General features: G+C 48.0%; 1 protein-coding gene across 1 annotated transcript in view; it reads left to right on the forward strand.

Annotated features, from left to right (window-relative positions):
* TECTA (tectorin alpha) overlaps positions 1–13,959 on the forward strand; it is a 154,499-nt gene that overhangs the window by 105,070 nt on the left and 35,470 nt on the right. Inside the window, exons 15-18 of the mRNA XM_046685526.1 lie at positions 1,908–2,478; positions 4,522–5,114; positions 6,500–7,073; positions 12,649–13,250. Of these exons, the coding sequence (XP_046541482.1) occupies positions 1,908–2,478; positions 4,522–5,114; positions 6,500–7,073; positions 12,649–13,250 (2,340 nt within the window). The remainder of the gene's footprint in view (positions 1–1,907; positions 2,479–4,521; positions 5,115–6,499; positions 7,074–12,648; positions 13,251–13,959) is intronic.

Here is a 13,959-nt window from a genome sequence, read left to right on the forward strand (position 1 = left end):
TCAATTCTTCCTGCATTTTCCACTGCAAAAAACCACAGGTCCTGCTGAATGTGCTCCCTGATCTCGTCCCTCCCTCTCCATGCCTGCATGTAGTTCAGGCCTCATCCTCCATCGTCCCTGGACTCTTGCTGCAGTTGCCTGGCTGGTTCCTCTGCTTCTCATCTTGACATGCTGGCAGAATGGACCTTCTCAAATGCAAGTCTGACTATGTCATTCCATTGCGTAAAACCTTTTGGGGCTCTCCCTACAGATGAGCAATCCCAGTGGTTATTTTGTTTTGTTTTAAAAGATGGCTTCAAAGGCCCTCCAAAGTCTGTTCCCAACAAAGAAGCCAGACAATTCTTTTAAAACGGAAGTCAGATCATGTCAATCTTTGGCTCTAGACACCCTCTTGGCTGTCCGTCTTGCTCAGAGTCAAAGCCAGAGTCTTTACAACGGCTGACAAGGCCCTCCCTGTTCTAGCTGCTGTTATCTCTCTGACATCATCCACCTCTGCCCAATCGTTGCTCTCTCTGCTCCAGTCACACTGGCCCCTGAGGCCCCGGGAGCACCCAGGCACACTCCCGTCTTAGAGCCTGGCTGTCCCCTCTGCATTAGCCACCCTCACCCCAGATAACCGCATGGCTTGCTTCCTCATCTCAAATGTCCCCTTTCTTCCCTGACCATCCTATTTAAATTTAGAAACCCTCTTCCTTGGCACTTTTGATCCACATTCCCTGCTTTATTTTTCTGCAGAACACTTTTCTAACATATGTATATGTTTTACTTATTTATTTTGTTTGTTGTTGGTCTCTCAATGAACATGTAAGTTCCATGAGGCCGGGATTTTTGTCCATTTTGCTCATTGCTAATCCCAACCCTTAGACTAGTGCTTGACACACAGAAAGGGCTAAATTGCTGTTTGTTGAATGAATGGATCCTGCCCATGTCTCCAGCTTCACCTCCAGCACCTCTTCCCTCTGCAGCCCAGTAGCTCCTCGATGACTGTCCCCATACTCACGCAGCTGTTCCTGAGCACCTGCCTTTCTTCTCTTGTCCTGGAATTCCCTGCCCCACACTCTTCCTTTGGCCACTTCTATTTATCTTTTAAGACCCAAGTCAGATTTAATCGCCTCTAGAAAGCCTTATATGACTCCCCCAGGCTGGATTACGTGTTCATTTACTGTTTTGCCATTGCATCACCCATTAATGCACATTTAAAACAATATATTATAAACATCAACTTGTGTCCCTCTACCCCTGTAGACCTAGAGCTCATGATGGACAGGGACAATTAGTTTTTTATTTTTTACTTCTCAGCACCTAACATAGTGCTTGGTACCCAGTAGGCGTTCAAATTTGTTGGGGTTGAACGATTACATGACATAGTCTTGGTATCAGGGAGTGACAGGGTGAAACACTCAGAGAATAATACTACGAAAGCCTCAAAGCTAAATTGTGGGGAATGGCTTACAGCACCCATTTCAGCTGGGAGGAGGGGTCAGGGAGTGCTAAAGGCAGTGAAGGGTCATGGAAAATATGTGACCTAAGCTGAGACTTAGAGAATGGATTTATGGGAGTGAAGAGGAGAAGCAAAGTAACTAGTGTTTCAAAAAGAGACTTGAAGCCAGCCCTAGAGCCAGCCAGGAAGGGTGGACAACCACCTGGTCCTCAGCAGAGTCTAGAGTGGCGCTAGCGATGCACGTCTGCCAGAGCTCAAACGCACAGTGCTCGGCTGACCCTCGCCAGCCTGCTCTCGAGGGTGCCCCCAGGCCTCTGCCTTATGGGAGGCAAGTCCCTGGAGCCCGGATATTTGGGGGCCATTCTCTCTGGAGCACTGAATTGCTCTGCCTCCCTTTCCTGAGCTCAGCTGGACCCATTGCCCTGGCGCCTGCTCACCTGCCTTTTACTATTACTGTTGTTGGCAGGTTAATGACCTAGTGACTTCTTTGCCCATCACCTTAGACTTGGGGGCAGTGAAAATCTACCAGAGTGGCATGTCTACTGCTGTGGAAACAGATTTTGGGCTCTTAGTGACGTTTGACGGCCAGCACTACGCCTCCATTTCCATCCCAGGCTCCTATATCAACTCCACTTGTGGGCTCTGTGGGAACTACAATAAAAACCCGCTGGATGATTTCCTCCGCCCGGACGGCAGGCCAGCCATGTCTGTCCTGGATCTGGGAGAGAGCTGGCGGGTCTACCATGCCGACTGGAAGTGCGACTCGGGCTGCGTGGACAACTGCACCCTGTGTGATGCCGCCACCGAAGCTCTCTACTTTGGCTCTGACTACTGTGGCTTCCTCAACAAGACAGACGGCCCCCTGTGGGAGTGTGGCACTGTCGTGGACCCCACGGCCTTTGTGCACAGCTGTGTGTATGACCTGTGCAGCGTGAGGGACAACGGGACACTCCTCTGTCAAGCCATCCAGGCCTATGCTCTTGTGTGCCAAGCCCTTGGCATTCCGATTGGAGACTGGCGAATCCAGACTGGGTGTGGTAAGCTGGCATCTCATCCAAATGGAAGGCCACTCTTGTGCAGGGGGGCAGGAGAGGGTGTCCGGGCTCCTCAAAAATCTCCTCGTTAGGGCAAATTGCCTGAGAGTTAGGGTGAGTGAAATATCACAAATCAGAAAGAAGGAACTATGAAAGGATCTTTACTTTTTCCCCCACCCAATGTCATAGCCAGAGAACAAGAAACCATTGATAAGCATAAATGATCTGGAAACACGCAATGCGTGGCAGGAAATGCTCAGCCGGAGGAAGGCCCTATAGCAGAGGAGGGCAATCCCAGAGGGAAGGGGGAGGTGGGCTTTCCAGAGGTGGAGGTGGCCGTTGAGTAAATGGAGGCACTGGCCTGAGTAACCAAACAAAACTAGCTTTGTGGAAAATAACTCCCCTCTCCCATGGGACCGACAGCGTTTGTTCCCTGGCTCTTTCTTCTCCATTTTCAGTCCCTTTAGTTTTGTGTCTCTTGCTCTGGAGCATTTCCCCTGACCCACTGCTGCTGGTTGAAGACGGGGCTGCAGATGGGGAGTCTAGAATACTCGCTAGAGTATTTTCTTCTAGAAAGAAGCCCTTTTTCTGAAATGCCAGGTGGTTAGGAAAAGCCTCAACAGTGTGGGGAAATCCAGCTTCTTTGGAATTACACTTTTGGATTAAGCATTTTGTACCATTTGGTTCTCTTGTTATTTTTTCCTTCTAAAACCTCCTTCTTTTCCTAGTTATGTAAATTTTTAAAACAAGCAAAAAAAAAAAAAAAAAAATCCAACACCCCAGCTTCTTGGAATTTTCTTTCTTTCCTGGTCCTTGGTTTTTTCCATCTGAGGAAACAGAAAATGATAATCCTTGCATTTGAGAGTGCCATGGAGGTGAGAAGATATAAAAGTTTCTCAAAGTTCCAAGGCCAGAGGGAGATGTTTTTCCCATCAGTATAGGTTGGATTCACAAAATCATCATGCATCAGATTTAATTCTTAGAGAACTGATCAAACAACTAAGAGACAGTGTATTTTTTCTTTGTCTTTCTTTCTTTCTTTCTTTTTTTGCTATGTGCCTGACTGGCCACTGCTATGCCTGGAGCATCCACATCCTGATTCAAGTTGAGATTAAATATGGCTTCTCTTTGATCCTTGTATAACCCAAGTGCATGCAAATTGCCTCACTAAATTTTTGCTTACAACGCCTATTTTTTTTCCTCTGGTACTACTTTCCTGTCTTCCACATTCCTTCCTCCTCTCTCCCTCTCTCAGATGTTAGGGGATGAACTGTATTGAACTCAGAGAGCTAGTTTACCAGGCCCTTGAGCCCTGCCTGTTGGATTCAACCAGACTCAAACGTTTCTGTAAACTCAGATGTTCTTAAAAAAAAGAACTAAGGTTTCTAAGGTGAGAAGGGGCTGCACGAGGCATCTAGGGCCCATCCGGTCTTCTGGAAGACCAGGCACACAAATTCTTTTCAGATGACCAAGTTTCATTCTTATGACTAACATCCCAGAGACTTCATTTTCACAGTCTTCTTTGGTCCCTCTTAGGCATTTTAAGTACTTTCCTGATTGAAATTTCACATTTTCAAATTACTCCTCTAGCAGCTACATTTTTTGTTTCTCCTGCAAGTTCGGTTTTTTTTCCTGCTAAGAACAGCTCATGCTTTTTAAACTCAGATCAATTTATATGTCCATCAGTTGAAGATCTGAAAACATCTTGATGGTTGCAGATCACCAAATAAATCCAGATTGAATAATCAGACTAGTCTCCTTAGGACAGCAGCGAGGTTTAATTTCTGTCAAGATGATCAAAGGAGAGTCCAGGTTCACAATTCAATCACACTGCTCAGTAGTTATTAGGAAAGCAGTTGGGTTCATTTCTGCAGATGCCACCTCAAGTTTCTCTTCCCCAAACGAGTGGCAGCTGGGCCCTGGCTCCAGGAGCTAGATGGTCCAGAAGGAGCACCGTCCTCCAGGGCCCTGTGCGTGGTGGATTCTGGCGGGATAGAACCTGGGGCATTCACCTTGTGTCCTGCTCTCTTCTCCCCTGCGCGGCAGTGTCCACAGTGCAGTGCCCGAGCTTCAGCCACTATTCCGTGTGCACCAGCAGCTGCCCGGACACGTGCTCGGATCTCACGGCCTCTCGGAATTGCGCCACGCCCTGTACCGAGGGCTGCGAGTGTAACGAAGGCTTTGTCCTCAGCACCAGCCAGTGCGTCCCGCTGCACAAATGCGGCTGCGACTTCGACGGCCACTACTACACCATGGGGGAGTTCTTCTGGGCCACGGCCAACTGCACGGTGCAGTGCCTGTGCGAGGAGGGCGGCGACATCTACTGCTTCAACAAGACGTGCCGCGGCGGGGAGGTGTGCGCGGTGGAGGAGGGCTACCGGGGCTGCTTCCCCAAGCGCGAGACTGTGTGCCTGCTCAGCCAGAACCAGGTGCTGCACACCTTCGACGGCGCCGCCTACGCCTTCCCCTCCGAGTTCTCCTACACCCTCCTGAGGACCTGCCCGGAGCGGCCGGAGCATCTGGAAATCGACATCAACAAGAAGAAGCCCGACGCCGGGCCCGCTTGGCTGCGAGGCCTTCGGATCCTGGTGGCCGACCAGGAGGTCAAGATAGGAGGAATCGGGGCTTCGGAAGTCAAGGTAAGACTCCTGCTGCCCGGGAGGGGTTTCCGATGAGTCACACGAGGAGAAGAGGCGTATTCTTCAGGTTTGGCTTTCTGCTCAGACGGTGAGTAGATTCTAGGAAGAGAGTGACTCTGAAATGGGAGCGTTTTCTGTCTGTCAGCACCAAAGAAGAGTCTGTCAGGTTGAGAAATGGAGGGAAGCTGGAATTTCTTAAATTAGATAGATCTGGCAGGACTAGCTCTCCATAATTGCAAAGACTTACAGGACGCTTACTATGTGCCAAGCACTCTCCTGAGCAGGACCACATTTGATCCTATAAGGTATATATTATTACCGTTATTTTATGTATGAGAAAACGAAGCACAGAGAGATTAAGGTAACTTCCCTAGAGACACACAGCCATAAAGTGGGATTCAAACCCTGGCAGGCTGGCTCCAGGGTCTGTGCTCTTTACCCTGTACTATACTGACTCTCCTACCTACAGATGGGAAGCCGTGTGGGGTCATGCAAAGACCATCGAGTCTGGAGCAGTTAGGGGTTAGGATTAGGGTTAGGGTTAGGGTTAGCCTGCCGTGGTGCCTCCTGGCCATCTGATCTGGTCTAACATACCCGTCATTAGGCACTCAGGCTCATGGATCATTGGTTCTAGAAGGAATCTTAGGAATCATCTAGTGCAACTCCTGGTTTTCACATGAAGATCCCAAAGGGGTCAGTGAGGGATGCAGGTCACAGCTAAGTAGTGGCAGAGCTGGGATGAAGGGCCGGGGGGATCTCCCCTCTTCCAGTCCAACAGGCATCTCATAGTCTGACATGAAGTCTAATTTAGAAAACAAGAGTCAATGCAGTTTTGTACAAGGAGGTGATAACACACATCCACAAACTGAGACGGCTGTGTTTGCATTCCCATTGACACAGTGGCAGAGATTAATTTATGAAAAGAATAGTAAGAGGTAGATAGGTGGATGGACAGCTAGATGATTAGACATACACTATATGCCCCCAAGGGCTGGAACTCAGGAAGTGTCAGATTCGAAGGGAAAAGAAGGAACCAGAAAGATAGGGAAGAAGGGATGCTGTCTGCGAAAAGGAGATGCCAGGCAGCAGGAGGAAGCCACGTGGCGAAGGCAACTTTTACTCACATTTCAGTTCTGTTTTAAGCTCACTCCGTCTTGTTCATACCCAGAAAAAGAGCAAATCTGTTGAATCAAAGGAATCTAGAAAGAAGCAAAGATGCCCATGAAAACATGGTGGCTGTCTGTGTGGTTTCCATAGACTGTCAGCTTCTTGCCATTTCTCAAAGGGCTAGTTATGGGGCGGGACCATGTCTTTATTCCACAGCCTAGCAAACGGTGGGTACTTTCTGTGTAACTGGTATTGATGATGGTGATTTGATTTTTCAGTTGAATGGCCAGGAAGTAGAATTGCCTTTTTTCCATCCTTCGGGAAGGCTGGAAATTTATCGAAACAAAAACAGCACGACAGTAGAGTCCAAGGGCATTGTGACCGTCCAGTACACAGACGTAGGTCTGCTGTACATCCGACTCTCCACTGCTTACTTCAATTGCACCAGCGGGTTGTGTGGCTTCTTCAATGCCAACGCCAGCGATGAATTCTGTCTCCCCAATGGCAAGTGCACTGACAACCTGGCAGTGTTCCTGGAAAGCTGGACAACTTTCGAGGAGATCTGCAACGGGGAGTGTGGGGACCTGCTGAAGGCCTGCAACAATGATTCAGAGCTGCTCAAATTCTATCGGAGCCGCTCCAGGTGCGGCATCATCAACGACCCCTCCAACAGCTCCTTTCTGGAGTGCCACGGAGTGGTCAATGTCACTGCCTACTACCGCACCTGCCTCTTCCGCCTGTGCCAGAGCGGAGGCAACGAGTCGGAACTCTGTGACTCTGTGGCCCGGTATGCAAGTGCTTGCAAGAACGCTGACGTGGAGGTGGGCCCCTGGCGGACCTATGACTTCTGCCGTAAGTTGGGCTACATCCACGGGGAGACCAGCTTGGGGGTGGGGATGTGGATGAGACAGTGGCTCTTCTTACTCAGGACTTCTCTTCCCTGATGGAGTTGAGCCCAAGGACTATGTACTTCCTGTGGGTATACCTTCCCTAGTTTGGCGCGTCCTCTGGAAGGCCCATCACCCCAAACCAAACTGTTTCTCACCTTTTCTTTGTTTCTAATTACACAATATCTCTTCACTGTAGACTAATTAGCCACCCTATTGACTTGGTGGTTTCATCTAACGGAAGATAGGCATCATGTGAAAGCACTAAAAATCTTTGTGATGTCTCCGTAGGTGCCTTCTCTCTTGGCAAAGAAGGGCCCCATTTGTGTCAATAGAAGGTGATCAGTCATGCTGCCCTACTCAGAGCAGAGATTGGCATTGCTCCCTGGGGCACCTGGCAATGGCTACTAAGAGAGTCCCATGTTGCTAGTTTTTCGTTTTGTCCCTAGAATATCTGACCCTTCTCAGTAGGGCAGGTGTCAGTACTAGTAGTAATTAGAATAATTGCTGAGAAGACCTGACATATATCTCACTTGTTATAGGGGAAAAGTGGAAGGATAGAAGGAGTGGCTGAGAGGGTGGGCCCTAGGCCTGGAGCAAGGACTGCCCCACCTGGACTTCAGCAACCGTCCTTTTCCCACCAAAAAGATCCGCCCTAAACTGAAACCAATACCACTATTAAGATTCCTTCATTCATTTATCTCTCTTCCATTATATTTCTTCCTAAATTTGTTTAATTTTTAAAACTTTTTATTTTGAAATCATTTTGGAGTTGTAGAAAAGTTGCAAGAATATCTGTACCCCCTTTACCCAGATTAACCTCTTGTTAGCATTTTCCCCATTTGCTTTGTCATTCTCTCTCACTCTCTCTCTCCATTTGAAAAGTTGCATACATCATGCTTCTTTGGCCCTAAATACTTCAATGTGTATTTCCTTAGAATAAGGACACTCATTTACAGAACCACAGAGCAGCTGTTGACCTTAGGAAATTTACCATTGAAATAATAATTTAACATTCTTATTTCAGTTTTGTCACTTGCCTCTGTAATGTCCTTTATGGCTTTTTTGCCTCCTCAAAGCAGATCTAGGGGCTGGCCCCATGGCCGAGTGGTTGAGTCCGCACGCTCTGCTGCAGGCGGCCCAGTGTTTTGTTGGTTCAAATCCTGGGCGCGGACATGGCACTGCTCATCAAACCACGCTGAGGCAGCGTCCCACATACCACAACTAGAAGGGCCCACAGTGAAGAATACATGGCTATGTACCAGGGGGCTTTGGGGAGAAAAAGGAAAAAAATAAAATCTTTAAAAAAAAAAAAAAAAGCCCATCTAGTCTAGGACCACATGTGCATTTAGTTGTCATGTCTCTTTAGTCTCCTTTAATTAATCTGGAATAATGCCTTAGCTCTCTTTGTCTTTTATAACATTGTCATTTTTTAAGATACAACCTCCCCCCTTTTTCAATAGAATGGGCCTCCATTCGGGTTTAATTTGGGTTTGGGTTTGAACCTAATGTCATGATTAGGTCGTGCAGTACATCCCCACTCAGACTCCTGTATAGGTGATGTGTGGTTTTCTCATGGCACCCCATCACATGTGGGGCTCGCCCTGTCCAGCGTCCTCTCATTGGTGATGGGCATGTTGATCCCCTGGTCAGGTGTTGTCAAATGTCTCCACTCTGTAGTCACTATGTTTTTTCTCTTGCAACTGATGAGCAATCTGTGACAGACATTGTAAGACTGTAGAGGAGGAAGACAAATCCTCTACCCTTTGGGTCCTTCTGGCTGGTCTATGAATTAAATTGACATGAGACAGAATAATAGGAGAAAATCAAAGCTTTGTAACATGTATACATGGGAGAAACTCAGGAAAACTGAGCAACCTGCCAAAATGGCCAAGGTTGTCGTTAAATACCATCTTCGGCTAAAGACCAAGGAGGATGTTGGGAGTGGGGGGAGTCAGTTATGGGAGATTACCAGAAAAGCACAGTACAAGAGTCAGGTTATTATGCAGATTTAAGGCCTTGCCTTCGCATTGATAAGAGTTTCTAGAGATAAGGTTATCCCCCCTTCCTCCTGGTACAGAGAGGGAAATACTTTTACAAATGGAGGTTTCCCTTACAAATGTAAATCTCTTATAAAGGGTATCTTCTTTTCAGAGCTTCTCCCCTGTCTGCAGTTTCTTAAAAGTAACCAGTCCAAAATAATCCTCATGCCAAAGAGACACATTTTGGGGTGACCAATTCTGATCCTTCACAAGACCATGCAAGTGTCCTGTTTGTCATCAAAACCCTCTCCTTGATTTAATGCCTATTGATGCTTTTCGCTTGTATCAATCTTTAGCATGATGATTACAAACTGATGGTTTCTGGCTCCAGCACTCTCTCCACTTTTACCAGTTAGCAGATGTCATTCTACTATAAGCAGAAGCCCTCCCTTCTCTTCTCTCTGTCTGCCCATCATCCATCTATCTGCCTACCTACCTACCTACCTACCTACCTATCCATCTATCCACCGATCCATCCATTCATCCATCCGTCCATCCATCTATCTACTTATCTGTCTCAGTCATTTATTTATCTTATCAATATGGACACACGGATTCCTATTTTTTTGATGACTATTATATTTGTTAATTATTTTGGTGTTAATATTTTTCCACATTTAGCCTTTGAGAGCCTCCTCAAGTTACCTCCTGTCCTTTTGGCGTGCCTCTGTCATTGTCTTACTTTCTGGCATAACAAGATGCTCCACACTCATCTCTTAACCTTCCCTGCCCCAGACTAGAAGTAGCCATTACTCCATTTCTTGGGGAATGTTATTAGAAACCAAGATTTGGGTGAGGTGGACCCTTTGCTATTGGAACATTCTTGCTTTGCTTCTAAGCCCTTTCAACAGAAACATCTTAGGTGGAGCTAAGAACACACATGCACACGTGCATACACATATATACATGCTTGTCTTTTTAAATCTCTGGTTTCTGAGCTTTGGAAGTCTTAGGAATACATGGAGTGTTTGGTGACTGTCCTCTCAGAGAAGAGTGGTCATATCCCTGGTGAGCCTTCACTGCACTGGGAAGGGATTAATAGCACATGCTGTGAATCCTAAAGCTGGAATTCTGGGAGCTTGCTCTTTTCATTGTCACCTACAGGGGGAGAGGCTCCAAGGTTTCCATTGACCACCACCTCTGGCAGGACCTTATAATGCTTTCCCACAGCCTTCTTGTCAATCTTCCTCCCACTTCCTCCTCTGTCCTAGCTCCGGCTTATCTAATATGATCTCTGTCCCTGCTCCCGCACTGAGCCTTCCAGTTGTAGTTCGGTCACGGTGTGGCATTACTGAGTCTGCCCCACGCCAAATCCGTTTTGTGGCCAGGCAGCGTCCATGCCATCCCTTTAGACGATGAACTCGTACTTGGCAGGAAGTATTTCTGGATTGTTTTTGTACTGCATGGAGCACCGTTTGGTGGCAGTGTTTGTGTGAAGTAAGTATAGCAGGATAGTGATGATTCCCTCTTTTCCTGGGTGTGATGGCTGCCGAGAAGAGCTTCTCCCCGTACCTCACCTGGGCTGCCAAGCTGGACGAAGCTCTTGTAAGTGTTTTTTTTAGAGAGAGACGTGAGAACAGAAGCAGCCACGTGGAACATGGCTTCCTTGGGGGGAAGGCCAGGGCTCAAACTTGAGACACCCCTCCAGGATGTCTTGGCCAGACCTTGGCGAGAAGGACCGGAGCGTGTACGCTTGATCGATCAAATTTCTGGGTGCTAAGGGCTGAATCTGGTCGAGGTCTTGCAGGGTGGGCATCAGATTAGGCAACAGCTGCAAATCAGGAGTGCAATCTTCATACCTAGAGAGAGACAAGCTCGGCTTCTGTGTTCAGATATTTTTAACCAGCCCTCTTGCTGGCAGAGCTGGGGGGCCCAATTAAGTAATTTCACGGAGGCATTTCAGGGGCAGGGGAAGTTTTATTACTTCACGTCTGTACGTTCCAGACTTTCAGGCAAATTCAGACAACACAGTAAGTCATAAAGCAAGAGCCATTTAAATAAGTCATGTCGTTTGCTATCACCATAAACCTGCAGTAAGTGTTGTAACATTCATAATTTAGAGACAAATATGAAAATCCCTCTCTACAGACGTATTTAATCAGGGCTGAACTAGCCTTCAACTCAAAGCCTTTCACTCAAAGCTGCATGGTATTGTTGTCCACGGGAGTGGGGATGGTCCTTTAGCCCAGAAGAAAAAAGACTGGCTTTCAGTACACAGCGCAGAACCGTTGCGATGGTACTTGCGGGCAGAGCTGTTCTTGCCATGCAGTTTATTTCTCTGTAGTGTCCTTTGTGTCCTTGGATTATAAAATGCTATTAGGGAATGGTAGTATGCATAGGAGCAAAGGTTTTAAAGGCACGATCTTATTCTCCCAGGAGATGTTGGGGACCTTCACAGAGCTTCAGTCTACACAGACCTGTAGGTAGATTTCTTCTGTGTTCCTGGATTCATCCCTGCCCAGGTCAAATTTTGACAAACCTAAAATAATAAAGAGAAATGGGAAAGTTACCCAGAATTCCACAGTGAGCCACATGCTGTCATCATTTTATGTGCTGTGCTTTGTGACTCAGACACTTGATCTATCAAGGAAGGCTTCTGGGCAGAAGTGCAATTTGAAATGAAGAATGGGTAGGATTTCGCCTTGTGAGGGCTCTCCAGGTCGGCAAAAGAGTGTGGGCAAAGGAGGTGGGGGTGACCATGTGGGAGGGTGGGGAGGAGCTGGTGCAGAGGGCGCCAGGAGCAGAGAAATGAAAGACAAAGGGAACGACCAATTTGTAGAATAAAAATACGTACATGAAGCCTTTCCGTATAGAAGGAAGTGGAAAGAGGGGGGAAGGGATACTATTTATTAACACTCTGCTGTGAACTCAATATATTAGGTTATTAATCCTCAGAGCCACCATGCTGGCTAAGTATTGTTCTCATTTAACAAAAGAAGAAACTGAAGCTCAGAGGTGGTATCCACTGGTCTCTATGGCCTCAATGCACTTGTTCTTTCCAGAACACTTTCTCTCCAGAGTCTTCAAGTCAGGAGACTTCGACTCAGGAGATCGCGATTCGAATCTCTCCCTGGTACTTATTAGCTGGATTAAATTAAGTCTCTGAGCTTCAGTTGTCTCATCTATAAAATAGGGATGATAAGACTACTTACCTTCCAGATCGTTGAGAAAAGTTACACTCAAGTGCCTAGAACAGTGCCTGGTGTGCAGCACATGCTCTGTACAGGCTCCTAATCTTGGAATCTTCCACATGGAAAGTGAAGTGCACAGAGAAGCACACGTGTGAGGAGTTCCCTGAGCCTTTGATCACCCCAAACAAGGATGACAGTGGTGCTGATCGCATGGCATTCATCACGCTCACTGTGCTGTACAAATAAGAGGACACACGCAGCACACACACACACATGCACACACACACGCATGCTAGTGAGAGCACGCGTCATCTATCTCTGACCTCTGTCCCTTTCTCAAGCCTGTCTTCTCCTTGACCACCCTCAGCTCTGGAATGCCCGGAGAACAGCCATTTCGAGGAGTGTGTGACATGTGTGGAGACCTGTGAGACCCTGGCCCTGGGCCCCATCTGTGTGGACACCTGCTCTGAGGGGTGTCAGTGTGATGAGGGCTATGCCCTGCAAGGCAGCCAGTGCGTCACCCGGAGCGAATGTGGCTGCAACTTTGAGGGACACCAACTTGCCACCAACGAGACCTTCTGGGTGGACCTGGACTGCCAAATCTTCTGCTATTGCAATGGCACAGACAACAGTGTTCACTGTGAGACCGTCCCCTGCAAGGATGACGAGTACTGCATGGAGGACGGTGGCCTGTACCACTGCCAGGCCCGCACTGACGCCTCCTGCATCGTCTCGGGCTATGGCCACTACCTGACTTTTGATGGCTACCCCTTTGACTTCCAGACCAGCTGCCCATTCATCCTGTGCACCACAGGAAACAGGCCGAGCTCAGATGCTTTTCCCAAGTTCATCGTCACAGCCAAGAACGAGGACCGGGACCCGTCACTGGCCTTGTGGGTCAAGCAGGTGGACGTGACTGTTTTTGGCTACAGCATTGTGATTCACAGGGCCTACAAGCACACTGTGCTGGTGAGTACAAGCCAGACCCCAGGAAGGGAGTCGTGGGGATGTGAGGACGGGGGTTCTGGGTCAGCAAGCCGGGCTGCAACTGAATCAGGCTGGTCCAGAATCCAAGGAAAAGCTTAGGATGTTAGAGCAGAGAGGGGTCCTGGAGATTTTCTGTCACTTTATCTTATAGGTAAGGAAACTGAGCCTCAGAGAGAAAAATGATCTGCCCAAGTCATAAGCACCAAATTAGGAACACAGGCAGCTCTAGAAATGGTCCCTTTCATGTTGTAGCAGAGTATGCTGGAGAGAGCACGGACCTAGATTGGAATCCCAGCGTGGCGACTGCTCTGCGGCGTTGGGCAGTCATTCCACCTGTGAAAGAGAACACAGGCCAGTGTGGATTAGGCATCTATAAGTGGTGCTGCTGTCTAATGCACCTCCTTCCCTTTTTTGAGATCAGAATGATATTTGCCTGCTCTGGCTTCCTTCCACCTCTTCCAGTCTCGCTGTTGGCTCCCACGGGATCTGGAGCTCAAGAGTCTTGCACAGTTTTGGAGCGCTGAAGAGCTCTCCTACAATCTCTTACTCACCTGGGCCTCTGTTCCCTCTTTCTACCCTTCCCACCCTGTTCACTCCCTTGACCATGAAGACAGGAGCAAGTAGGGGGGAGGAGTTCCACGCACTCCTAGTTCAGCCTGAGGACATCGGCCCCAGCAACAGGCCCAGCCAC

Source organism: Equus quagga, chromosome 14, assembly GCF_021613505.1.
Source record: "Equus quagga isolate Etosha38 chromosome 14, UCLA_HA_Equagga_1.0, whole genome shotgun sequence".
NCBI lineage: Eukaryota > Metazoa > Chordata > Mammalia > Perissodactyla > Equidae > Equus > Equus quagga.